Consider the following 20,692-nt stretch of genomic DNA (forward strand, 5'->3'; position numbering starts at 1 on the left):
ATGGGAGATTTTCAGCATCTCCAATTCACCTGAGGGCATGTGTTTGGGTTGTGGTAAGAAACGGTACAGCACTATTCAGCACTGAATTGCTGTTTTAATAAATACACAAGTAAATTTGAAGCACTAAATGTAATTCATTCAATTCCTATTAGGACCGCAGGGCAGTAGTGGCAGAAATGTTTATGTGGCGGGCGGGAGCGGGATTAAAACACGTGGGAGTGGGCAGGAGCGGGTTTAAAAAAACAGTCCTGCGCAGACCTCTAATTTAGAGTACTCTCTAAAAGGGACAGTACTGATTTGTGCCTCATGGGCACATTAACCTGTGGGGGTTAGAATTTTTGCTGGTCGGCAGGGGATTAAATACTAATTTAATTTAATCATATAGAAATGAATTTATTGTTCACTACATTATCTTTACCTGTCTAGGCTGGCAGACTACATTTAAGGGTTCATTTGTTTTTGACAAACCATACCTTTAATTTGACACAATAAATTACACTCATGTAGTTGAAGCCAAACGCATCATTTATTGGTAAATGTCAGCACTGTTCCCAGACACACAACAAATAAATAAATATTTATTACATTGCTGTAAAGGTTTGAAATCACACAGCTTATACCAAGCTTATACTCAATCATGACATGCAAACATACAAATATGTATTTTATTTAATGGGTTTTGCCTCACCCCAATGCACACAGTTCAGGGCTAAAGATATAATAGTCTGGTGCAATAACCTGCTGTACTGTTCTGTTTGCCTTTCCTCCTGCTGCCATTCACCAGAGACTGAAAAGCCCTCTATCTATTACACTCTCAGATAAATGCAAACACACAGGTGGTTAACCACTTAACACTATATATCCCAGTCCAGGGTACAGATAGCAGTGCATTATAAACACCAGGAGACTACATTAATAATGTGAATATAGCAGAGGAAGGACTACATCAGACAAAAAATGCTGTAAGGCATCATGTTTACTGCATTCAGGGCATGCTGAGATGAAAGCAGTATCAGTTTCCTGCATGTGCAAGACATCTTCTAAACGTATCTGTTTCAAAACTGTTAGTATTTAAACACTGTGGTGTATGATTTTAGTAGCAAAATAGAAACTGGAATAGAAATCTGGCTTGTCTAATCACTAAAGCACATAGAATATTTTCAGCATTAAGAAAGCAATTTACAATACAAATAATTCAAGTTAAAAAATAATAAAGTTAAGGCAGATAATGAAAATGTTTTAGAAAGGTGTTAACACTGTAATAGATGTTTTTCTGATGTTTTCTGGTGCTCTGTTACAGTTAAACTTTAGCTATTTTTAACTCAACATTTCCCATTGTTCAGAATGTTTCCTCATTCCTCTTGCTCAAATTCTATTTAAGGGCATTGGAAACCTACATAATACACAATATACAACCCAGTTCATGATAAATTGTCCTCATAAAGATCTTAGAATGTCCTGCTAATGTTTTGCACTTAACATTATTTTGCAGAATGATATCAAATGCCCATAACCATAAGAAAATGCTCTTTCTTAACTAGTTTACAATTAACACCAAGCAAAGTTTCAGCAAAAATAATATTTTAAAGATATTAGCAAATTTTGTACTTTTAGTGTTAAATTAACACTATGAGTGCTAAAATTTGACACTTACTGAGACATTTACTGTATGTAGATTAAGGCAGACAGGAATTGATTTCTCCCAAAGAAAAGAAGCTTAGAACATTGTTCAGCGAACTGTAATGCAGTCAATAAGTCATAGCCTGTATTATACACAGGTGTGTGTACATGTTTAGCTGTCTAACATTGAAATAACTTCTAACAAGAAATATTAGAAGTCAATATTCATTCTACTACACAACTACAGGAGTTGGACAATGAAAGTGAAACATTTTGAAGGTTTTATTATTCAGGGAGAAAAGAAAAATCTAAACCATTTTAGTGTGGGAGGTTTCATGGCTAAATTGGAGCGGCAGAATATAATGTGCACCTCAACTCTCCTGTTTCAGCAAGAACTGTAATATATTATTGTGGTCTAAAACCAGGTGTTTCAGTTTCATTGTCCAACCCCTGTACATTCCACTCCCTTTCTGATTGTGTTACACAGAGAAACTCTAATCTACTCTAACTCTAAAATCAGCAGGACGGTTGGGTATTTTTTTGCACATTTTGGCATGTTAAAAAAAATGAACAAGATCAACAAACTTTACCATATTTAACTTTCAATTCCCATAAAAGTTTGTTCACTAAAGTCAAGGTTGTTACATTTCTTGCTAAAATGTTTTTTTCTAAAGTGGCTGATTTTTTTTTCTTTCTATATAGTCATAATAAAGAGAAAAGCCACTGAGGTTTCAAAGTTTCTGAATAATGGTTCATTGTACCGAAGCTGATGTAAACAGTTATGTTAATGATGATTGAAAAACAGTTTAAAAATGAACAAATTTGGGTCATTTTTTGATGTGGAAACTCACTGAGTAAATGTTGTTTTGGAAGCTACATCAAATGTTGATGATCACTATACCATATTTTCTACGTCATGTCAGGTGTTTTTATGTTGCATACATTCACGCTTCACGGTCAGCTCAAAGACGGAAGACCTAAATTCAAACCTTAATGAAAAATACTTCATTTTGAAGCATCGTTTTGTTTTGGCACATTTTATATCTTACAGTGAACCTGAGGTCAGGCTGAGGACAGAATTTGAAAATGTATATATTATACTAAAGTTTAATAAACCAAACAATTTAACAGTAAAGTTTAAAAAATCTCCTTCAGGGAAGACCAGGATGTAGTTAAGAGTAAGCTGAGGATAGTGTGTAAACTTGTATCCTGTTTTAAATGACTATCGACTTCTAGTGTTTGATCTCATCATTCTTATTCTATCTTCAGTATCTCCAGAAAGCATCGGGATGCAAAACTTCACTTATTTCCCTGACAATGTAAACCTGATTGTTTTTTTTTTGGTAAAACATTAATACTCATCATTAAGAAGGAACTGTATGGCACATGTTTTAGTAGACATAAGTCTCAGTATATTATAAACTTAAACTGAAAACTAAAAATCCTTTAAATATTTCAACAATCACTTATATAGAGAGAAGTTCAGATGCAAAACACATATTTTAGGTTAAATCATATTTAGTTTATATTTTTTTCTTCATTAGAAGATTGCATATACTGCACATATTTAAGAGCTGATGTTATCTTCAGAGCAGGAAGTAGTAAATATATATTATTTACCTGTTCTCCTTGCTGCTGTTTATCTTGGTCAGCTGACTCATGAAAAAAAAAAACAATTGAAAGGCCTCTGATTGGCAGGTCAGCTGATGTTTCGATGTCTTGACCTTGTGTTTGGACGCTGGTATGCATCATTAAGAAAACTGCAGGGTATATTTGATATATTTGAGTCAGCAGCATTCAAGGTTAAAGTTTAAGCCGGTTATAAATGAGTTGTAACACTGGAATATACAGCAGTTTGGTGATATACTGCAGTTGTTTGGGAGGATGGAGACTAAGGCCTCAGCATGTTTACGTTTGCAGACCTACTCCCTCAAGTCTGTTAGGAAATGAAAATGTTTAGTGAGGAAAATAATGATCAAGCTCTTACTGGTTTAAACCTGCTGTGACCCGCGTGACCCCGCTTTGGCTTCCGTCTAATTGCAACCACATTGGGCAGGAAATGAACTGGGGAAGACCCCCACTGAAACATGAAGATTAACTTTCCCAAGCAGGGTGTCCTCAGTCTCAGTCCCAACAAACAGAGCAGATATTCATACAGCAGCAATGTACACACCACCCAGACCGGCATCAGAGGAACACGTTCCTTTATAGGAACTCTGTACTAAATTCTGAACTAAAAGTTTACTTTTAGTAGTTTACTTTCACTGATGTTCAGGTCAGAGATTTATTTAAAATATCTCATTAAATGCTTTTCTTTCTTGTTTATTTGCTTTACTAAGTATGAATCTTAATTAGACTTCTGTATTAGCTCCACCTGTTTTTAGAGTTGTCTTCCTACAGCCAGACAGCTTTTTTACACCAACTTTTTTCTCCCCAAGTAGGCCATCACTGATTCTCAACATCCAGACAGGCTTAATTATCACACAGTGTTACTAGCAACTAACTGAGAGGGTAAAGGATTGTCAGACACACATGAATATATCCAATTAAATCTTTTTAAACTGCCCCCAAAGTGTTATTAAATGTAAAATGTCATAGAATGCTAACTGTCAATTCTGCTGCTAAATTGTAGGATGAAAAGCTAAAGGACAAGTCTCCTACTTAATGAGAGGGGCTACCTATGCTCTCTTACATTTCCATAGCATCACCAGGACACAGTTGCGGTACTTAGAGACCCGGCCTTTTTTGTTTATCGTTAGTTCAGTACTTAGTACAGTTTTGGGAATTGGAATTTTATTATATTATATCTTATTTATCTAATCTTATAGTGAAAATAAATAATGTACATCTACATAGTTAACATTTTGACACAAAAAAAATCAGTAAATGAAGGGAGATCTCTGAGTACAGTATAGTAACACAGTAACCACCAAATGAAATGACAGCTGTAAAATAACTAAAGGAATGAAATATGTTAGTCTGACATGTTGGTAAATGCTGGCCTAAGCTTTAGTGGCTCGGGCAACTTTGGAGTTGGTGGGGCGGTTTAGAGCTCGGCAGATGAATTCTCCAGCTTCTATAACTTTGGACAAATCCACACCCTGCAGGACAGTAAGGGTTGAACAGCAGTAGTTAGGTCAGATTTACAGCAGGGGGTGCAATAGAAAAAGAAACTCAGCTGGCTGTCAGACGAGTGTAGATAAGGGTGTGGAAGAAACCGTAGACCATAATTACCACAAACACAGTTCACTAGTATATCAGGTTTATAAGTGCTGGGAACAATTCAGCAAAACACAGGCTCAGAGGTTTCTTTAGGGAAATGTGAACAACTTTTAAAAAGTTCCCAACAATTATTTTAGAGAACACTAATCAGATCTGAAGGTATTCTCTTGTTTTAGTGGTTATAATCAACAACGATAAATTCAACAATATGAGGAGAAATAGTTTAAAATTTCTGTATATCATTTTGCTTATTGTACTTTTTATATTGTACTTTTTCTCCCCTGTGGTTTTAACCAGCCATACTTTCTGTATGCCAGCCTTTCAATGTATACTGAATTATTCAGCATTGTATATTTAATGTTACTATATAGAATAACATATTGAGACATTGCCTATATATTATGAAAATTATATATATATAATTTCTTCTAAAAGCAAGTATATTAAAAGCATTCGGTTAGAATGATATCATTTGGTTGCAGGAGCATCAGTAATGTCAGGGTGTTGGGTGAAGGTGATTACACACTACCTCATCCCCAACTCCCCAATTCATTCCAGAGAACAGTTCTACACTGCTTCACAGCTCAATACTGGGGTCTTTATAACCACATGGTGCCAATTCATGGTTATTTGCTCAAGAGCGTTCTATTTAATTCGCAGTACTTTTCTACTAGTACTACAAAAGTTGTGTGTGCATTTGCTCACTTGTGTCAGCAATGGGTGCAGATTAAAACAGCTGAATGCAGCATTCATTAGAATAAGAAATTTGCAGTGTATTTAAACAAAATCCATGTTAAATTTGACTGCACTGTACATCACCTCATTCAAATGGTCTTGCTTAAAACACTTTCACAGCCTTAAATAAGCATGCCTGACCTCATGTTGGCTATCATATACTTAGTTTTTATTTTTTTTTAATTGATGCATCAACATATTTAATTAAAAAGAAAAAAAAAACAACAACCAGATGCTGTAACTAACAATCAGTGCTCCCTCTGTAACTGAAGATAAAATAAGAAAAGAATCCACTTACTGTTTCAATGCCCATTCCTTGCAGCATGTACACAACGTCTTCTGTTGAAACATTACCGGATGCCCCCTTGGCATATGGGCAGCCTCCAAGACCTGCAACTGAGGAATCCACCACAGAAACCCCCATCTGCCAACGAGACACGAAAAACAGGCAATCAATACCCAACTCCATGGCTTGAGGGTGCAAAACCTGAGAACAATGCTGTGCATTATCTTCTGCTGCCCTGTGCTGCATTTTCTCTGCGGCTCTGTTTCTTGGATTTGGACATGTATGGAACATCTGGTACATTACAGAGCACCTGCGCTTTCTTCTGTAGCTTTTCTTGGAAGTCCAGTCAAACTAAGGATTATGCAAACCCTGTTATGTTGCTATTGTAGTCTAACAGCCAGGATTATAGACCTGTGTGGGGAAGCAACAGAAAATGAGCCTTTATTAATCAACTATGCTTATGCATACAATGAATCTGTCTGTCGATACATGGTAGTTTAGAGTGTCCAGCAGTACAAAAGGTCTCTATGCTACCCAACAAAAGTAAGTACACCTCTCACATTTCTACAAATATTTAATTAGATCTTTTCATGGGACAACACTATAGAAGTGAAACTTACAGCTTGTGTACAGCTTGTATATCAGCACAGATTTACCGTACACAAAGACATTAATGTCTAAATAGCTTAGCCAATCCATCAGATTTAACTTCAGCTTCCTCAGCAAGGCATGTTGTCATCTTCGAGCTTTGTTTGGAGTCTCTTGGAATCCTGTTGTAAAACTGCCATACAGCCAAGATTCCAAAGGGAGGGGATCATGCTCTGCTTCAAAATGTCACAAAACATGTTGGAATTCAGTGCCTGTAGCACTCATGTAGCCCCAGATCATGATGCTACCACCACCATGCTTGACTGTAGACAAGGGACAGTTTTCTTGGTACTAACCAGGGCGCCACCATGTTTATCTTGATCTTGTCGGACCACAGATCATGGTTCCAGTAATGAATGCTCTTGAACTGCTTGTCTTCAACAAACTGTATAGGCTGTTTTGTGCATGAGCTTCTCTCTAGAATAACAAACATGCAGACCAATCAAGTTGATGCAGTGTGTGCTATTTGGCCTGAAGACTGAGGACCTCCTACTTCCTCAGCCTCTTCAGCAATGCTGGCAGCATTGGTCAAACCTGGGGAGACCGTGTTTCAAGTAGAACCTGTCCTGGAAAACTACTGTATTGTCTTTACCACAATACTGTAGCTCACTTTAATGGTGATAACAAACTTCTTGTTGTCTAGGCCATCTTTGTGGAGAGCAACAATTCTGTTTCTTACATCCTCATAAAGTTCTTTGCCATGTTGAATATACAGTGATCTGTCTGAGAGAATTGCACACAAAACAAAATTTAACCATCCTGCTCCCCATTTATAGCTGTACCATTGTAATTGTAATTGTAATTTGACACAATTTAAACATGTTCACTGTGTTTACTAATGTCAAGAAGACGGTAAATCTATATTGCAATTCAAGCTGGTTACTGACTACTCTACATTATATCCAAGTTTCATTTCTGTAGTGTTGTCCTTTAAAAATATATAATACAGTATATGCAGAAGTGAGAGATGTGCTCACTTTTGTTGGATACTGTATAGGATCTGTGTCTGAGTCCCAATTAAACAGAAGTAAGGAAATCCACCCTCAGACAAGAAGGATGAAACTCCACCCTTTATTGTCCAGAGGGGGGACTGGGATCCTACCACAAATCAGAAGACACTTAAACTCCAGCCCAAAGTCCTCGTCTCAAATCACCATGTGCTAATGGAATGGTCTGAACTAGCAAAAATATTAAAACAGTATGAACTGCTATATAGGGGAATGCTTATGTGTAAAAACTGTTCATATTTTTTCAACCAGAAACGCTCATGCACTTGAATATTGTTTGGAGTTAGCCCCTGTGAGAAATGGCACTGGAAAAGGCAGTGGAATAAATCAATGCAAGGCAAAATATGCTACTGTACTTTTGGTGGTGAGTAATTAAGGCTCTATGAAAAATTAAAAAATAATCTTTTGTAAAATGAGCCTCTTGCCTCTCTGAACTTCCCTAGCAACTGTCTGAGTTGCACAACATCCATAATCAGTGAAATTTGCAGCCGTGTGAGAACGAGACCGCAAGTGTCTGGCCTCCATGTGAGGTTTAATGATGCGTACTAGGCTTTCCTGCTCGTCTTAGCTTTTGTTGGACTGCTCAGCCAAAATCCCAGACAAAATGCTACTTAGTTCAGGATTTGATATTTTAATCATTTCACTCAAATGTTCAATTTGGCTGAAAAAAACAGGCTCCCCTTTGTGTTCACTCTGAAAAAAACACTGTTCATAGGGACTAAGAAACATTCCACACTTCACTTCTCAAATACACAGTAGCACAATTAAAATCACAGTGTTAAATCAATCCTTGACTGCTAAAGACTTCATCTGAGCCCATTCTGTCCCAAGTAGTATCAGCTGACTTATGAGCTTTAAAACAGACACTGTAGTGTAGTGCATAATAATACTACACTAACAAGTTACCGCCTAATGCTACCAAGTCCACCAGTGAAAGGCTTTAAAGACTATATGTAATGTCTGTTAGAAAGGAATATGAAAGCAAGACTAATGCTGAACTGATCTGAGAGAGGAGAAAGACCAACCACAGAAAATGAGATCTTGGCTAAAACTAATCCAATGCACTGGCTACCATTTATTCAGTCAGGTAAATGCAAACTGCACTGTCAACACTATCTTGTATCACTGCAATGTTCTTTCAACTAGGCCATGCAATGACACTTTGGTGATCATCACCGTGCCTCAAACCTGATATGCGTTTTCTGCTAAAGATACTGAGGGTGTAGAGTGTTGTGTGTTTATAGTATGTGTCATGTGGAGCAGAGTGTGTGCTATGCATCTATGTGCAGAATGTTGTGGTGTGGAGATGTGTGTGTAGTGTGATGCATGTTTTTTTGTGTGTATGGTGTAGTGCAGTGTGGAGACTGAGATAGAATTTTTACTGAAACAATTTTACACCTTCACCTTTATAACATGTTCTAAGGGAATCTGCTTCGGTGCAGTGAGAGACATTCACCAGCCAATGATTTCCAGCACAGTCAGTTACAGAGAGAGAAGAGAAATCTGATGGAATTTTTTATTGGTTTTAATCCAAGTCAAATACATTTAAAACGTTTGGATGAATGACAATATTACATACACACAGTGTACAGATGGAGTTACGTACAGAGCAGAGAGCAATAAACACTTAATTTACCTGTTTTTTCTTCCAGCAGATGTTTTTCTTAATCAGCTGACCCATGAAAAAGGTCCTGAACACAGTCAGGCCTCTATCAGCAGGTCTGCTGCCTTACTGGCTCCATGCAGCTGGAGTAAACAGACACATGCTGCATATCCCTGTGAGACTGTGGGCTTACAGCCTCTGGGGTTGTTACGGAAGCTTCTGGAAGTCTTTGTATTTGTCCTTACAAATTACGAAGTCAAGCTTGTCTCTTTCTTTCTGATTTCACAGGGGCAATGCAGATTAAGATATCAGAATGTTTTCCTCATGTCCCGCTCGACTGTCAGGAGAATATTAAATACGTTTTCCAGCTTCTCAGGCAAAGCCAGATGTGGAAGCGGGAGAGGAGGAGGGTGGTGGAGGTGGTGGTGGTAGTGGGAGGGAAGGAGGGGTGTCCTACAGAGCGGTGAAATTAACGCCACTATCCTGCCTCTGACCTCTGCAAAGTGTCAGGACCCATCAGTGAGGAGCTGCATTCTGAGCCCTTCAGGGCACCGAGAGCAGGAAGAAAAAACAAAGGGAGCTCCCTTCACTTTAGCTAACAATGCAGCCTCAATTGCTCGCTTTTTTCTCATGGCCCAGGTCCTGTTTCAGAGCAAGGGCCTGTCTGACTAGGCTGTAATTACTGTTTGTGTTGGCAGGATGGGGGAGGGAACCATGCTGCTGTGCACCAAGCTGCAGATTTCCAGACCTGGCTTTTCTGAGTCACGACGGTGGCGGATATTGCACCGGGCAGACAATCTTCATCGTGTAAACAACCAGTGCTAAGTGACAGCGTGTAACTGGCTTTGGTCTAGATCTGAAAAGGACAAGAAGTAAAGGCCAGGGTGCCAAATCAAGAAGATCCGGGGTTTAGAGATCAGGAAATCCAAACTGTCAGCGCTGATTCATCCCAACCAGGCCTGAAAATTGAGGAGAGTGCGTAACAGTGTTCTCCTGTGTTCTTTTGCTTTGCAGACTCCCTTCGCATCAGCTTCATTTATCACGTTCAAAGTACAGTTTTTTAGTAACGTGCATTTATGGCCTTCTTGTCATCCAGTAACCCTGAAAAATGTATTATGAAAAAATGGATTATGGATAACAATAAGTAACAGAGTATATATATATATATATATATATATATATATATACCTTAAGGAGTAAGAGAACACAAAGGATGGAAATTATAGTAACACTGTCTATGAATGTAATGTTTGTTAGACTCTATAAACATTTTCATAACAGAAAATAATGCCATTATAAAGAACTATAAATATGGCTTTAAATACACTGCATGGCCAAAAAAAAAGTCAGCACCAAAAAATTTCTTTAGACCGCCCTTAGCTTTAATTGTTGCACACAATCACTGTGTCATTGTTTCAAAAAGCTTCTGCAATAAGATTCACAAGATTTATGTCAATCCAGTGCTGCATTCATTTTTCACCAAGATCTTGCAGCAGCATTGATGATGGTAGAGTCTGACCACTGCACAAAGTCTTCTCCATCCAGCACATCCCAAAGATTCTCAATGAGGTTAAGATCTAGACTTTGTGGTGAACAATCCATGTGTGAAAATGAAGATCACTCCTGAAACACTCTTTCACAATTCCACCCCATGAATCCTGCCATTGTCATCTTGGAATATGCTCGTGTCATCAGGGAAGAAAAAAATCCATTGATGGAATAATCTGGTCTATATTCAGTATATTCAGGTAGTCAGCTGACCTCATTCTTTCAGCACATACTGTTGCTGAACCTAGACCTGTAGACTAACTGCAGCAAACTTTATAGCCATGTTTATTGAGTATTATTAATAGTGTTTTTAAGATGTTACTAGTCATTACCAAGCACCTCAACAAAGCTGCCTTAACAAAACATGCTATGATTACTTGTAACCACTCATTAATTATACTTATATTAAATATATTTTTACATTTTATGCATAATTTAATTCAAGTGTATTGTTAAGAAAATATATAAGTGGCCACAATGCCTACAAGACAGTACTTTCATTTTAATATATGAGTTTTATTATGTATTCAAATAAATCAAACCAAATGTATTTACATAGTGTGTTTTTTTTCTTTTTTTTTTACAATGTAGCTTTACAGAAAAGTGGTTGCAGCACAAAGAATCAGACAAAACATAAAACATGAAGCTTAAAACATGGAACCCCTAACTTTCCAAAATGTAAAAAAAAATGTCCATCAATTTCTGGCTGGACAGGTAGGCAGTCAGTAATAAAATGGTGATAATTAATAATACATTTTAATGCACTTTTTCAGTTTGTAACATGTGGTTTGTGCCACTCAACAATGAATATCTTTTAAAAGTAAATTTTAGAAGAGTTGTATTTGTAAAAGCAGTATCTAAGGTTGTAAAGTGGTTGTTTAAGGGCAGTTTTAGTGCAGCACTTCAAAAATATAGTAATATAAATATATAATATAATAATATAAAAAATAACTAAAATGATTTTGGGAAGAAAAACAACAACACAAGAATGCAGTTGAGTGTAAGTGACACTAAATTACGCCAAATTCACTAGTTCTCTGGTTATCTAGCAGTACAAACCCCTGTTCTGTATGTGTATGTTCTCTGTGCTCTCTAGTGAGTTCATCCTTGGCGGTATCTTGGCGAACGTTTTTTCTCAGTCCGTTTTTTCATGTTTTAGTGCTGAGAATCAGTCCAGATGTGGGCTGCTCATTGCAGAGCTGTGGTCAGTGAAATAAAGCATTCTCACAGAGACATGTGTTAGGTTCAGAGGGCCGGTGGTAAAGTAAGGAAACAGAGGTAAGATTAAACAGGTAGAGTGTTGAGAGATCCACACTGTGGTGAATACAGCAGTGGATTTAAAGCTGATATTTCTCAGACAGAATGGGTTGGAGAGTAACTCGGTGTGCTGACGAGTTTCCGACCTGGGACAGTGCCTCCCTGCAATAAATAAACAGGGCTGTCTCTGCAAGGCCACAAATATTCCCTGGTACCACATTTTTGGCTGATCATTAAGAAGCCCAAAAAACAAATGTCTTGTGTTATAAAAAAAAAAAAAAATCTGGAAATTTTAACTCAGGAGGCCGAGAACATGAATACGCTCTCTGGTGAAGGAGTATATTTGCAGGCCAAGGTAAAGAAATTACTCCACAGTGCCTCAAACATAAATGTGGATGTATAAAGCTGTTCCACATGCACATGGAGTCATGGACAAGGCACACGTGAAGAAGACCAATGTATAAAGATACGGACTGAGTTCACCTGCACTTTTGAAATTACCTTTCATTGCAATGTTGTTTGTATATTGTTGACCTTGCATGGTTAATTTTCACGATGTTTTGATCTAAAAAAACATGCATTTGATAGCAGATAATGCACCGCTAGGGTTTTTTTTTTTCACATAATGCATCTGGCAGAGTTCCTAATTGTAACAAATGAAATACAGTGTATCATCACTTCTGGATCATTTGTTTTCTAGACTCTGCACTAATGAGATGACGACTGTTTCTTAGACAGCAACAGTATATAAGGAAAACGATGATCTAACCCTAGAGTTACATTGAAAGGATGCCTTTGTTATCAGAACAGCAACTTTAAATATAAACTTCTATGGTAGATCTACAACAATGGCACCAAGCATTGATTCTATTAAATTAAGGCTAATTGTTATAAGCTATACCCCTTTAAACATTAATAATGTTTCTCAACAAAATTCCCTCTGTTCTTCACTAAATGTCCTAAATTTTCGCCAACATATCCAGATAAACCTTAAACTATACATATTTTTTCCACTAATAACTGAAATATGTTCCTCTGTAGTAATAAAACATAACATTCCTACTAAACATTTTCTAACCTTTGAAAAACATTTTTATTGTGGTAATTTCTGCCTCTGCACCTCCCTCACAGGTTTTACTGTGCTATAAATGCAAATCAATCATTAACACCGCATCCCCATGGGTCTTCGCTATTAGAGACACAATGCTCAGCCCAACCGGCTCTCCCTACTGCCCCACCTCTAAACCCATTCATCACCCAGTGGCCCTCCCACACTCTAAGAAATATAAGTACAGATTTGTACTTAAAAGAGTACAAAGCTTGTCGCTGGGGCTGTACCTTATATTGAGGCACAAAAAAGTACCTTTCAGTGAAAGTCCTTTTTTGTACCCATGGTTTTTGTGCCAGTAAAGATCATAAAGATTATAAACATTATCATCAACTAAATATGGCTCAAAAACTTGATGATACAAAATTGTCTGGCTTTCAAATAAAAAAATGTGCAATTTAAATATATATTGTTCATTAGTACAGTGATGCAGAATACTGAATGTAGCCTTTGGCTGGTTAAATGGTACAAATTTGTACTTATTGCTGTTAGAAATGACTTTGTACTTCAGAGGGAACAAATCTGACCCTGTAAAGACCAATATTGTACCTTTGAGGGTACAATTATAAAGAGTGTACCTTCGAGTACAAAAAAGTACTCATGTCGTACCTCTGTTTTTTAGAGTGCAAACTACTTCTCAATTTTCTCAAAATTCAAATTTGAGCTGAGGGGGTTTAGTCCTTCTTCAATAAACACTGCATTTCCATCTCTACCATGCACCACTGAAAGAGTTCCTCCCTCTGTTTTCACTAAAGTAAGGCAGAGCGACTGAGTAATAAGTTTGTTTCCCAACAGCCACAACCACAGGACCCCTGAGACAGCAGCGGCTGTGACTCTCTGACCCGCCAGTGAGAGTCTGTGGGCAGCGAAAACAGAGGTTATTTATTCTGATCTCATGAAACAACTCCTGTAATTCTGTTTAGATACATACTTTGTTTTAATACTTAATACTTAAATGTTAAGAAACTGCAAAATCTCTAAAGAACTGTATTTGCTCACAGAGCTTTTTAAAAAGCAGAGTATTTATACTACATTTTTAAAAAATCACACACTCACACATGAGTTTTACCCACCCAAGATGGCGGCGCGTTAACACGCAGTGGCCGCTCCGGGTCCGTTAAATGGTGCTCTTGTGTTACTATTTGTCGTTTTTTCCGTTTATTTCCTGCAAATATGTGCATCGGAACACCCGTGCACATGTTCTACCACCGCCAGACCCTGCTACAGTGGAGAAACCAGCCAGAAAACACGCTACCGGACGTGGTTCTGCAGACGCTACTTGAGCTTAGCCTGCTAAGAGACCCAGGCCGCCAGCCCGCGGTGTTTCCTGACGCCGGAGGCCAGCGGAAGTGCCATCGCAAGCGGTGCGAGCGTAAGCGTAAGCGCGGAAAGAGAGCCGGGATCCGCGCGAGGCTAAAGGCTAGTCCTAGCCGGCCGGCTATACCATCGCTCTTCTTGCAAACGTCTGTTCCCTTGACAATAAACTGGACTACATCCGACTCCAGCGAACTACCCAGCGTGAGTTCAGAGACTGCTGTGTTTTGTTTTTTGTGGAATCATGGCTTAACGACAACATTCCGGATAGCACCATTCAGCTAGCCGGGCTAACCGCGTTCAGAGCGGATAGGAGCGCGGCTCTATCCGGGAAGGTGTGTGTGTTTACATCAACACGGAATGGTGTAACAACGCTGTGACTGTCGCCAAACACTGCTCTCCGCTGGTGGAGTTCCTGATAGTCAAGTGCAGACCTTTTTATTTAGTACGGGAGTTCTCCGCCGTGCTAATAGCTGCTGTCTACATTCCACCCAGCGCTAGCATTGGTGCTAATGCTAAAGAGGCTCTGTGTGAACTCTATCGGACTATCAGCGATCTGCAAAACAAACACCCAGACGGACTGTTTATTATCGCCGGAGATTTCAACCACGCAAATCTCAAGTCAGTGCTCCCTAAATTCCACCAACATGTGAACTTTGCAACGAGAGGAGTGAGCGCGTTGGATCTTGTTTACACAAACATCCCCAGCGCGTACCGGGCGGAGCCCCGCCCCCACCTCGCTTTCTCGGATCACATGTGTGTGTGGCTGACTCCAACATACACACCACTCATCAGACGCTCCAGACCAGTTCAGAAGCAGGTGAAAACCTGGCCGGCAGGCTCCATCTCTGCCCTTCAGGACTGTTTTGAGTGCACTGCATGGGACATGTTTAGGGAGGCTGCTACTGAAGACGATTCTGTTGATTTGGAGGAGTATGCAGCATCAGTCACTGGCTACATCAGCAAGTGTATTGATGATGTCACTGTCTCCAAGACCATCACCACACGCCCAAACCAGAAGCCCTGGATGACTGCTGAGGTACGTGCGCTGCTGAGGACCCGCGACTCCGCCTTCAGAGTGGGTGACAAGGTGGCCCTGAGGAAAGCGAGAGCCGACCTGTCAAGAGCTATCAGAGTGGCAAAGCGCGCACACGCCCAGAGAATCCACAGCCACTTCAAGGACACGGGTGATGCGCGGCACAACTACACCAACTACAGGACAATGCCACCGTCCTGTGAACATGATGCCTCCCTCCCTGATGCCCTAAACAACTTTTATGCACGGTTTGAGGCACAAAACAACACGATGGCGAGAAAGACCATGCCCAAGCCGGACGAGCAGGTGTTGTGCCTAACTGCAGTGGATGTGAGTAACACTCTGCACAGAGTCAACCCACAAAAAGCTGCAGGACCAGACAACATCCCCGGCAGAGTGCTCAGGGAGTGCGCAGACCAGCTGACAGATGTTCTCACTGTCCCAACGTGCCTCAAGTCCACCACCATCGTCCCCGTGCCGAAGAAGTCCACAGTGTCCTGCCTCAATGACTACCGTCCCGTTGCACTTACACCCATCATCATGAAGTGCTTCGAGAGGCTAGTCATGAGGAACATCAAGACACAACTGCCCTCTTCACTGGACCCCCTGCAGTTTGCGTATCGTCCCAATCGCTCCACGGACGATGCCATCACCACCACCCTTCATCTCTCCCTCACCCACCTGGAGAAGAAGGACACTTACGTCAGAATGCTGTTTATAGACTTCAGTTCAGCATTCAACACCATCATCCCACAGAACCTCACCAGGAAGCTAAGCTCGCTCGGCCTCAACACCCCCCTCTGCAACTGGATCCTGGACTTTCTGACGGGGAGACCCCAGTCAGTCCGGTTCAGGGGCAGCACCTCCAGCACCATCACACTGAACATGGGGGCCCCCCAGGGCAGTGTCCTGAGTCCTCTGCTGTTCACCCTGCTGACTCATGACTGTGCTGCAAAACACAGTTCTAACAGCTTTATCAAGTTCGCCGATGATACAACCGTGCTGGGTCTCATCACCAAAGGCGACGAGTCAGCATACAGAGAGGAAGTGCAGCAGCTGACAGACTGGTGTACAGTCAACAACCTTCACCTGAATGTGGACAAGACAAAGGAAATGGTCGTTGACTTCAGGAGAGCACAACACACCCACTCTCCACTCAACATCGACGGGTCCTCTGTGGAGATTGTTAAGAGCACCAAGTTCCTTGGTGTCCACTTAGCAGATAACCTCACCTGGACCCTGAACACCAGCTCTACAGCCAAGAAAGCCCAGCAGCATCTCTACTTCCTCCGGAAGCTGAGAAAGGCCCGTCTCCCTCCACCCATCCTCACACTCTTCTATAGAGGGACCATTGAGAGCATTTTGAGCAGCTGCATCACTGCCTGGTTTGGGACCTGCACCGTCTCTGACCGCAAGACCCTCCAGCGTATTGTGAGGACAGCTGAGAGGATCATCGGCGTCTCTCTCCCCTCCATCACGGACATTTACACCACCCGCAGCATCCGCAAAGCAACCAGCATTGTGAATGACCCCACTCATCCCTCACACGAACTATTCTCCCTCCTGCCTTCGGGAAGAAGGTACCGCAGCATCCGGTCCAGCACGACCAGATTCTGTAACAGCTTCTACCCCCAAGCCATCAGACTCCTTAACTGCAGAGACTGAACTGATGGTTTTTCTGTACATGCACACACACTCTTACCCCACTTACCCCAGAAAATGGAAAGCACTAAAAACCCTACTACCTCACTGGACTCTATTGCACACTGTGTAATAGAGTAATTACTACCTCACCTGGTCTTTTTTGCACACTGCAAAATTTGCACACTGTCTTGTTATTTATTATTCTTTGTCTGTATTGTGTTTTATTGTCTGTCTGCACTTTTGTACTGTTGCACTATTGTTCTGTCTACACTGTGTTTATGTGCACCATGGTCCTTGGAGGAACGTTGTTTCGTTTCACTGTGTACTCTGTATATAGCTGAAATGACAATACAAAACACCTTGACTTTGACTTTGACTTGACATTTAATCTTCAAACGCAAGCAGTGTTTGGGTAAAAGGTAAGCAGAAACCAAACAACTGTATTTATAAAGTGAGAACTCTACAGTTGCTGGTGCCTGTGATGGGAAGAAGGTAATGTTTCCTTTTTAAATTAATTGTGGATTATTTTTTGATTGGTTTATAACCATTTAAAGCCCAGCTCAGACAGGATTAAGTATCTAGTTCTTGGCTAATTTTCTTATATAATGAAAGCTTTAGTTTTAAAACCGAGGAGATGTTTAACAATATGTCCTGCCTGATAAACTAATGCAATCCAAAGAGAACTTTAGGAATACAAATCATCACAAATTCAGTAGTGAGGGTGTGTTTTGTTTGTTATTACAATGTTAATAATAACACAGTTAGAAGAACACAGATTTAGTCATCTGTGATTTCAGCCACTGTCCGAATTTGTTTAGCTCCACAATCAGATGACCAGATTTACTTTAAATATGCATCAATTAAATTAACTAGATGCTTGATGGTAACTGTTAATACTGGCCTTCATCAATGTTAGATTTGAACAAATACAGTGGCTGACAAACATATTCATAACCCTTAACTTTTTCACATTTTGTCACCATACAACCACAAAGCTAAATGTATTTTGTTGAGATTTTAATCAAATCAAATCATCAAATTAAATTTATTTGTACAGTGCTTTTTACAACTGATGTTGTCACAAAGCAGCTTTGTGATTGACCGACAAAAAGTAGCACAAAATTGTGAAGTGAACCAAAAATTATACATGTTTTTCAACATTTTAATCAAAAAAAAATCTGAAACGTGTGGCATGCAAAAGTATTTAGCCCCCCCTATATCAATATATCTGTCAGTTTGGGTGGACGGCCATGTCTTGGTAAGTTTTCAGTTGTAGAATACATTTTTGTTTGTGTATTTACACTGAGACTAAATTACACACAGCTAGACTCTTTTAACTGACTCTATTAAATGAAGTGACTTCTGAAGTGTTGCGTGGTTTAAATATGCAACTCATACGTAAATATTGCAAAGGCTAGGTCGTTTATATTTTGTCTGTTTTCCTCAGATAGATCTTTTTGCTCTTTATCCAGGGAAGCACGATACAAGGAGCATGGCATGATTTTATGATGAACAAAAGCAGAAGTGACTGGGAGTTGATGGGGTTACCAGAGTTAATTTCTAGCTCAGCTGGTGGTGGGACTACAGGGACTCTGTAATGAAAAAGTATGATAAAATCTTTAATTTCCACCACTTTTTTAGGTGGGGGGTCAGCGTGGGGGGAGCAGAGGTGGACGAATGGCAGGAGGTTATTATTTTCTGCACTCATGGGGTGAGTGTGATAAATCAACTTGATTGCTGATTCACTCTCAGGAATTCTGCTCCTCTCGGCCTCCTACCAGCAAAGTCAGGAGTGAATGAATGAAGTTACACTTATATATATTTCCTGTTAGGAGTATGATGTGCTGTGGATGACTGGCTGGCGTTTTACACCAGCATGTCTGTCTTAGTTGAGTGTATAGGATATATGTATACAGCTCTGGAAAAAAAATAAGAGACTACTTCAAAATTATGAGTTTCATGGATTTTACCATTTTTAGCTTTTGAAATATATTCAAGAGGAAGACAGATGATCACAAGCCACCAAACTAAGCTGAACTGCTTGAATTTTTTCACCAGGAGTGGCATAAAGTTATCCAAAAGCAGTGTGTAAGACTGGTGGAGGAGAACATGCACGGTGCATGAAAACTGTGATTAAAAACCAGGGTTATTCCATCCATTATTAATTTCTGAAATCTTAAAACTTTATGAATATGAACTTTTTTTCTTTGTCTTATTTGAGGTCTGAAAGCACTTGCATCTTTTGTTCTTGGTATTTCAGTAATTTCTGATTCTCTGCAATTAAATGCTCTAAATGACAATATTTTTATATAGAATTTGGGAGAAATGTGCAGCTCAGAGTGCAGGAGCTCAGTGCACAGAAGCTTAACATGCAGCAGCTCAATGTGCAGAAGCTTAACGTACAGGAGCTCAGAGTACAGGAGCTCAGAGTACAGGAGCTCAGTGTGCAGGAGCTCAGAGTACAGGAGCTCAGAGTACAGGAGCTCAGTGTGCAGGAGCTCAGAGTACAGGAGCTCAGAGTACAGGAGCTCAGTGTGCAGGAGCTCAGAGTGCAGGAGCTCAGAGTACAGGAGCTCAGTGTGCAGGAGCTCAGAGTGCAGGAGCTCAGAGTGCAGGAGCTCAGAGTACAGGAGCTCAGAGTACAGGAGCTCAGTGTGCAGGAGCTCAGAGTGCAGGAGCTCAGAGTGCAGGAGCTCAGAGTGCAGGAGCTCAGTGTGCAGGAGCTCAGAGTGCAGGAGCTCAGAGTACAGGAGCTCAGAGTGCAGGAGCTCAGTGTGCAGGAGCTCAGAGTGCAGGAGCTCAGAGTGCAGGAGCTCAGAGTGCAGGAGCTCAGAGTGCAGGAGCTCAGTGTGCAGGAGCTCAGTGTGCAGGAGCTCAGAGTACAGGAGCTCAGTGTGCAGGAGCTCAGAGTGCAGGAGCTCAGAGTACAGGAGCTCAGAGTGCAGGAGCTCAGTGTGCAGACCTCAGACCTGACATACAACTTCAATCAACTCATCCAAAAAATCCATCTTCCCATAAACTGGATACTGTGTGTGAAAGTTACAGACCATTACTTTATGTAGCTGATGTGGGACACAGCCTCTTTCTCATGATGTAACAGAACATCAAGAATTCGCAAGCATGGTATCGATGAGTAATGCTAAATGCAAAACGTACAGTAAATATCCTGCTATGTGACACAAACATGTCACTTGCCAAGAATATGGGACATTGAATGAAAAATTTACTGCAAAAATGTAAAATATTTTACTGCAAAAATGACGTAAATTAACTGGCAGGAGTTTTGCATTTGACTCCTATTTTACTGCCATTTTATAAACAGAATTTTATTGTATATAAAAGGTAAGAATGTGACTTATTTTAAAATGTCTCTATTGTATAATCTGTAGCAATTAATGTTTTTAGAATGTCTGGAAAGCTGCTATATATAAAATATAGAATCTACTTAACAAATTTTAGATAACAGTTTGCCCTCTCTATATTAGATTTAACCCCATAGTGTAAGAAAATATATGTTTAATGGATTTCTTGTAGCAACTTTAAAAACATCCAACATCCTGACTTTAATAATCGTGTTGTTAAGTATTAACAAAATTTTGGGATATGAAGCGCCTCGATTATAAGCTCCACCCTTTGGTCCTATATATTACCTATATATTTTGTG

At 39.9% G+C, this 20,692-nt stretch overlaps 1 protein-coding gene across 1 annotated transcript in view; it reads right to left on the bottom strand.

Moving 5' to 3' along the window:
* Positions 1-507: 507 nt before the first annotated feature.
* The window catches only part of hmgcll1 (3-hydroxymethyl-3-methylglutaryl-CoA lyase-like 1), a 36,955-nt gene continuing 16,770 nt past the window's right edge, over positions 508-20,692 (bottom strand). The window contains exons 8-9 of the mRNA XM_049481095.1: positions 5,876-6,001; positions 508-4,721 (exon numbers count right to left, since the gene is read on the bottom strand). Coding sequence (XP_049337052.1) covers positions 4,623-4,721; positions 5,876-6,001 — 225 coding nt within the window. The 3' untranslated portion in view covers positions 508-4,622. The remainder of the gene's footprint in view (positions 4,722-5,875; positions 6,002-20,692) is intronic.

This window comes from Astyanax mexicanus, chromosome 7 (genome assembly GCF_023375975.1).
Source record: "Astyanax mexicanus isolate ESR-SI-001 chromosome 7, AstMex3_surface, whole genome shotgun sequence".
In the NCBI taxonomy this organism is placed as follows: domain Eukaryota; kingdom Metazoa; phylum Chordata; class Actinopteri; order Characiformes; family Acestrorhamphidae; genus Astyanax; species Astyanax mexicanus.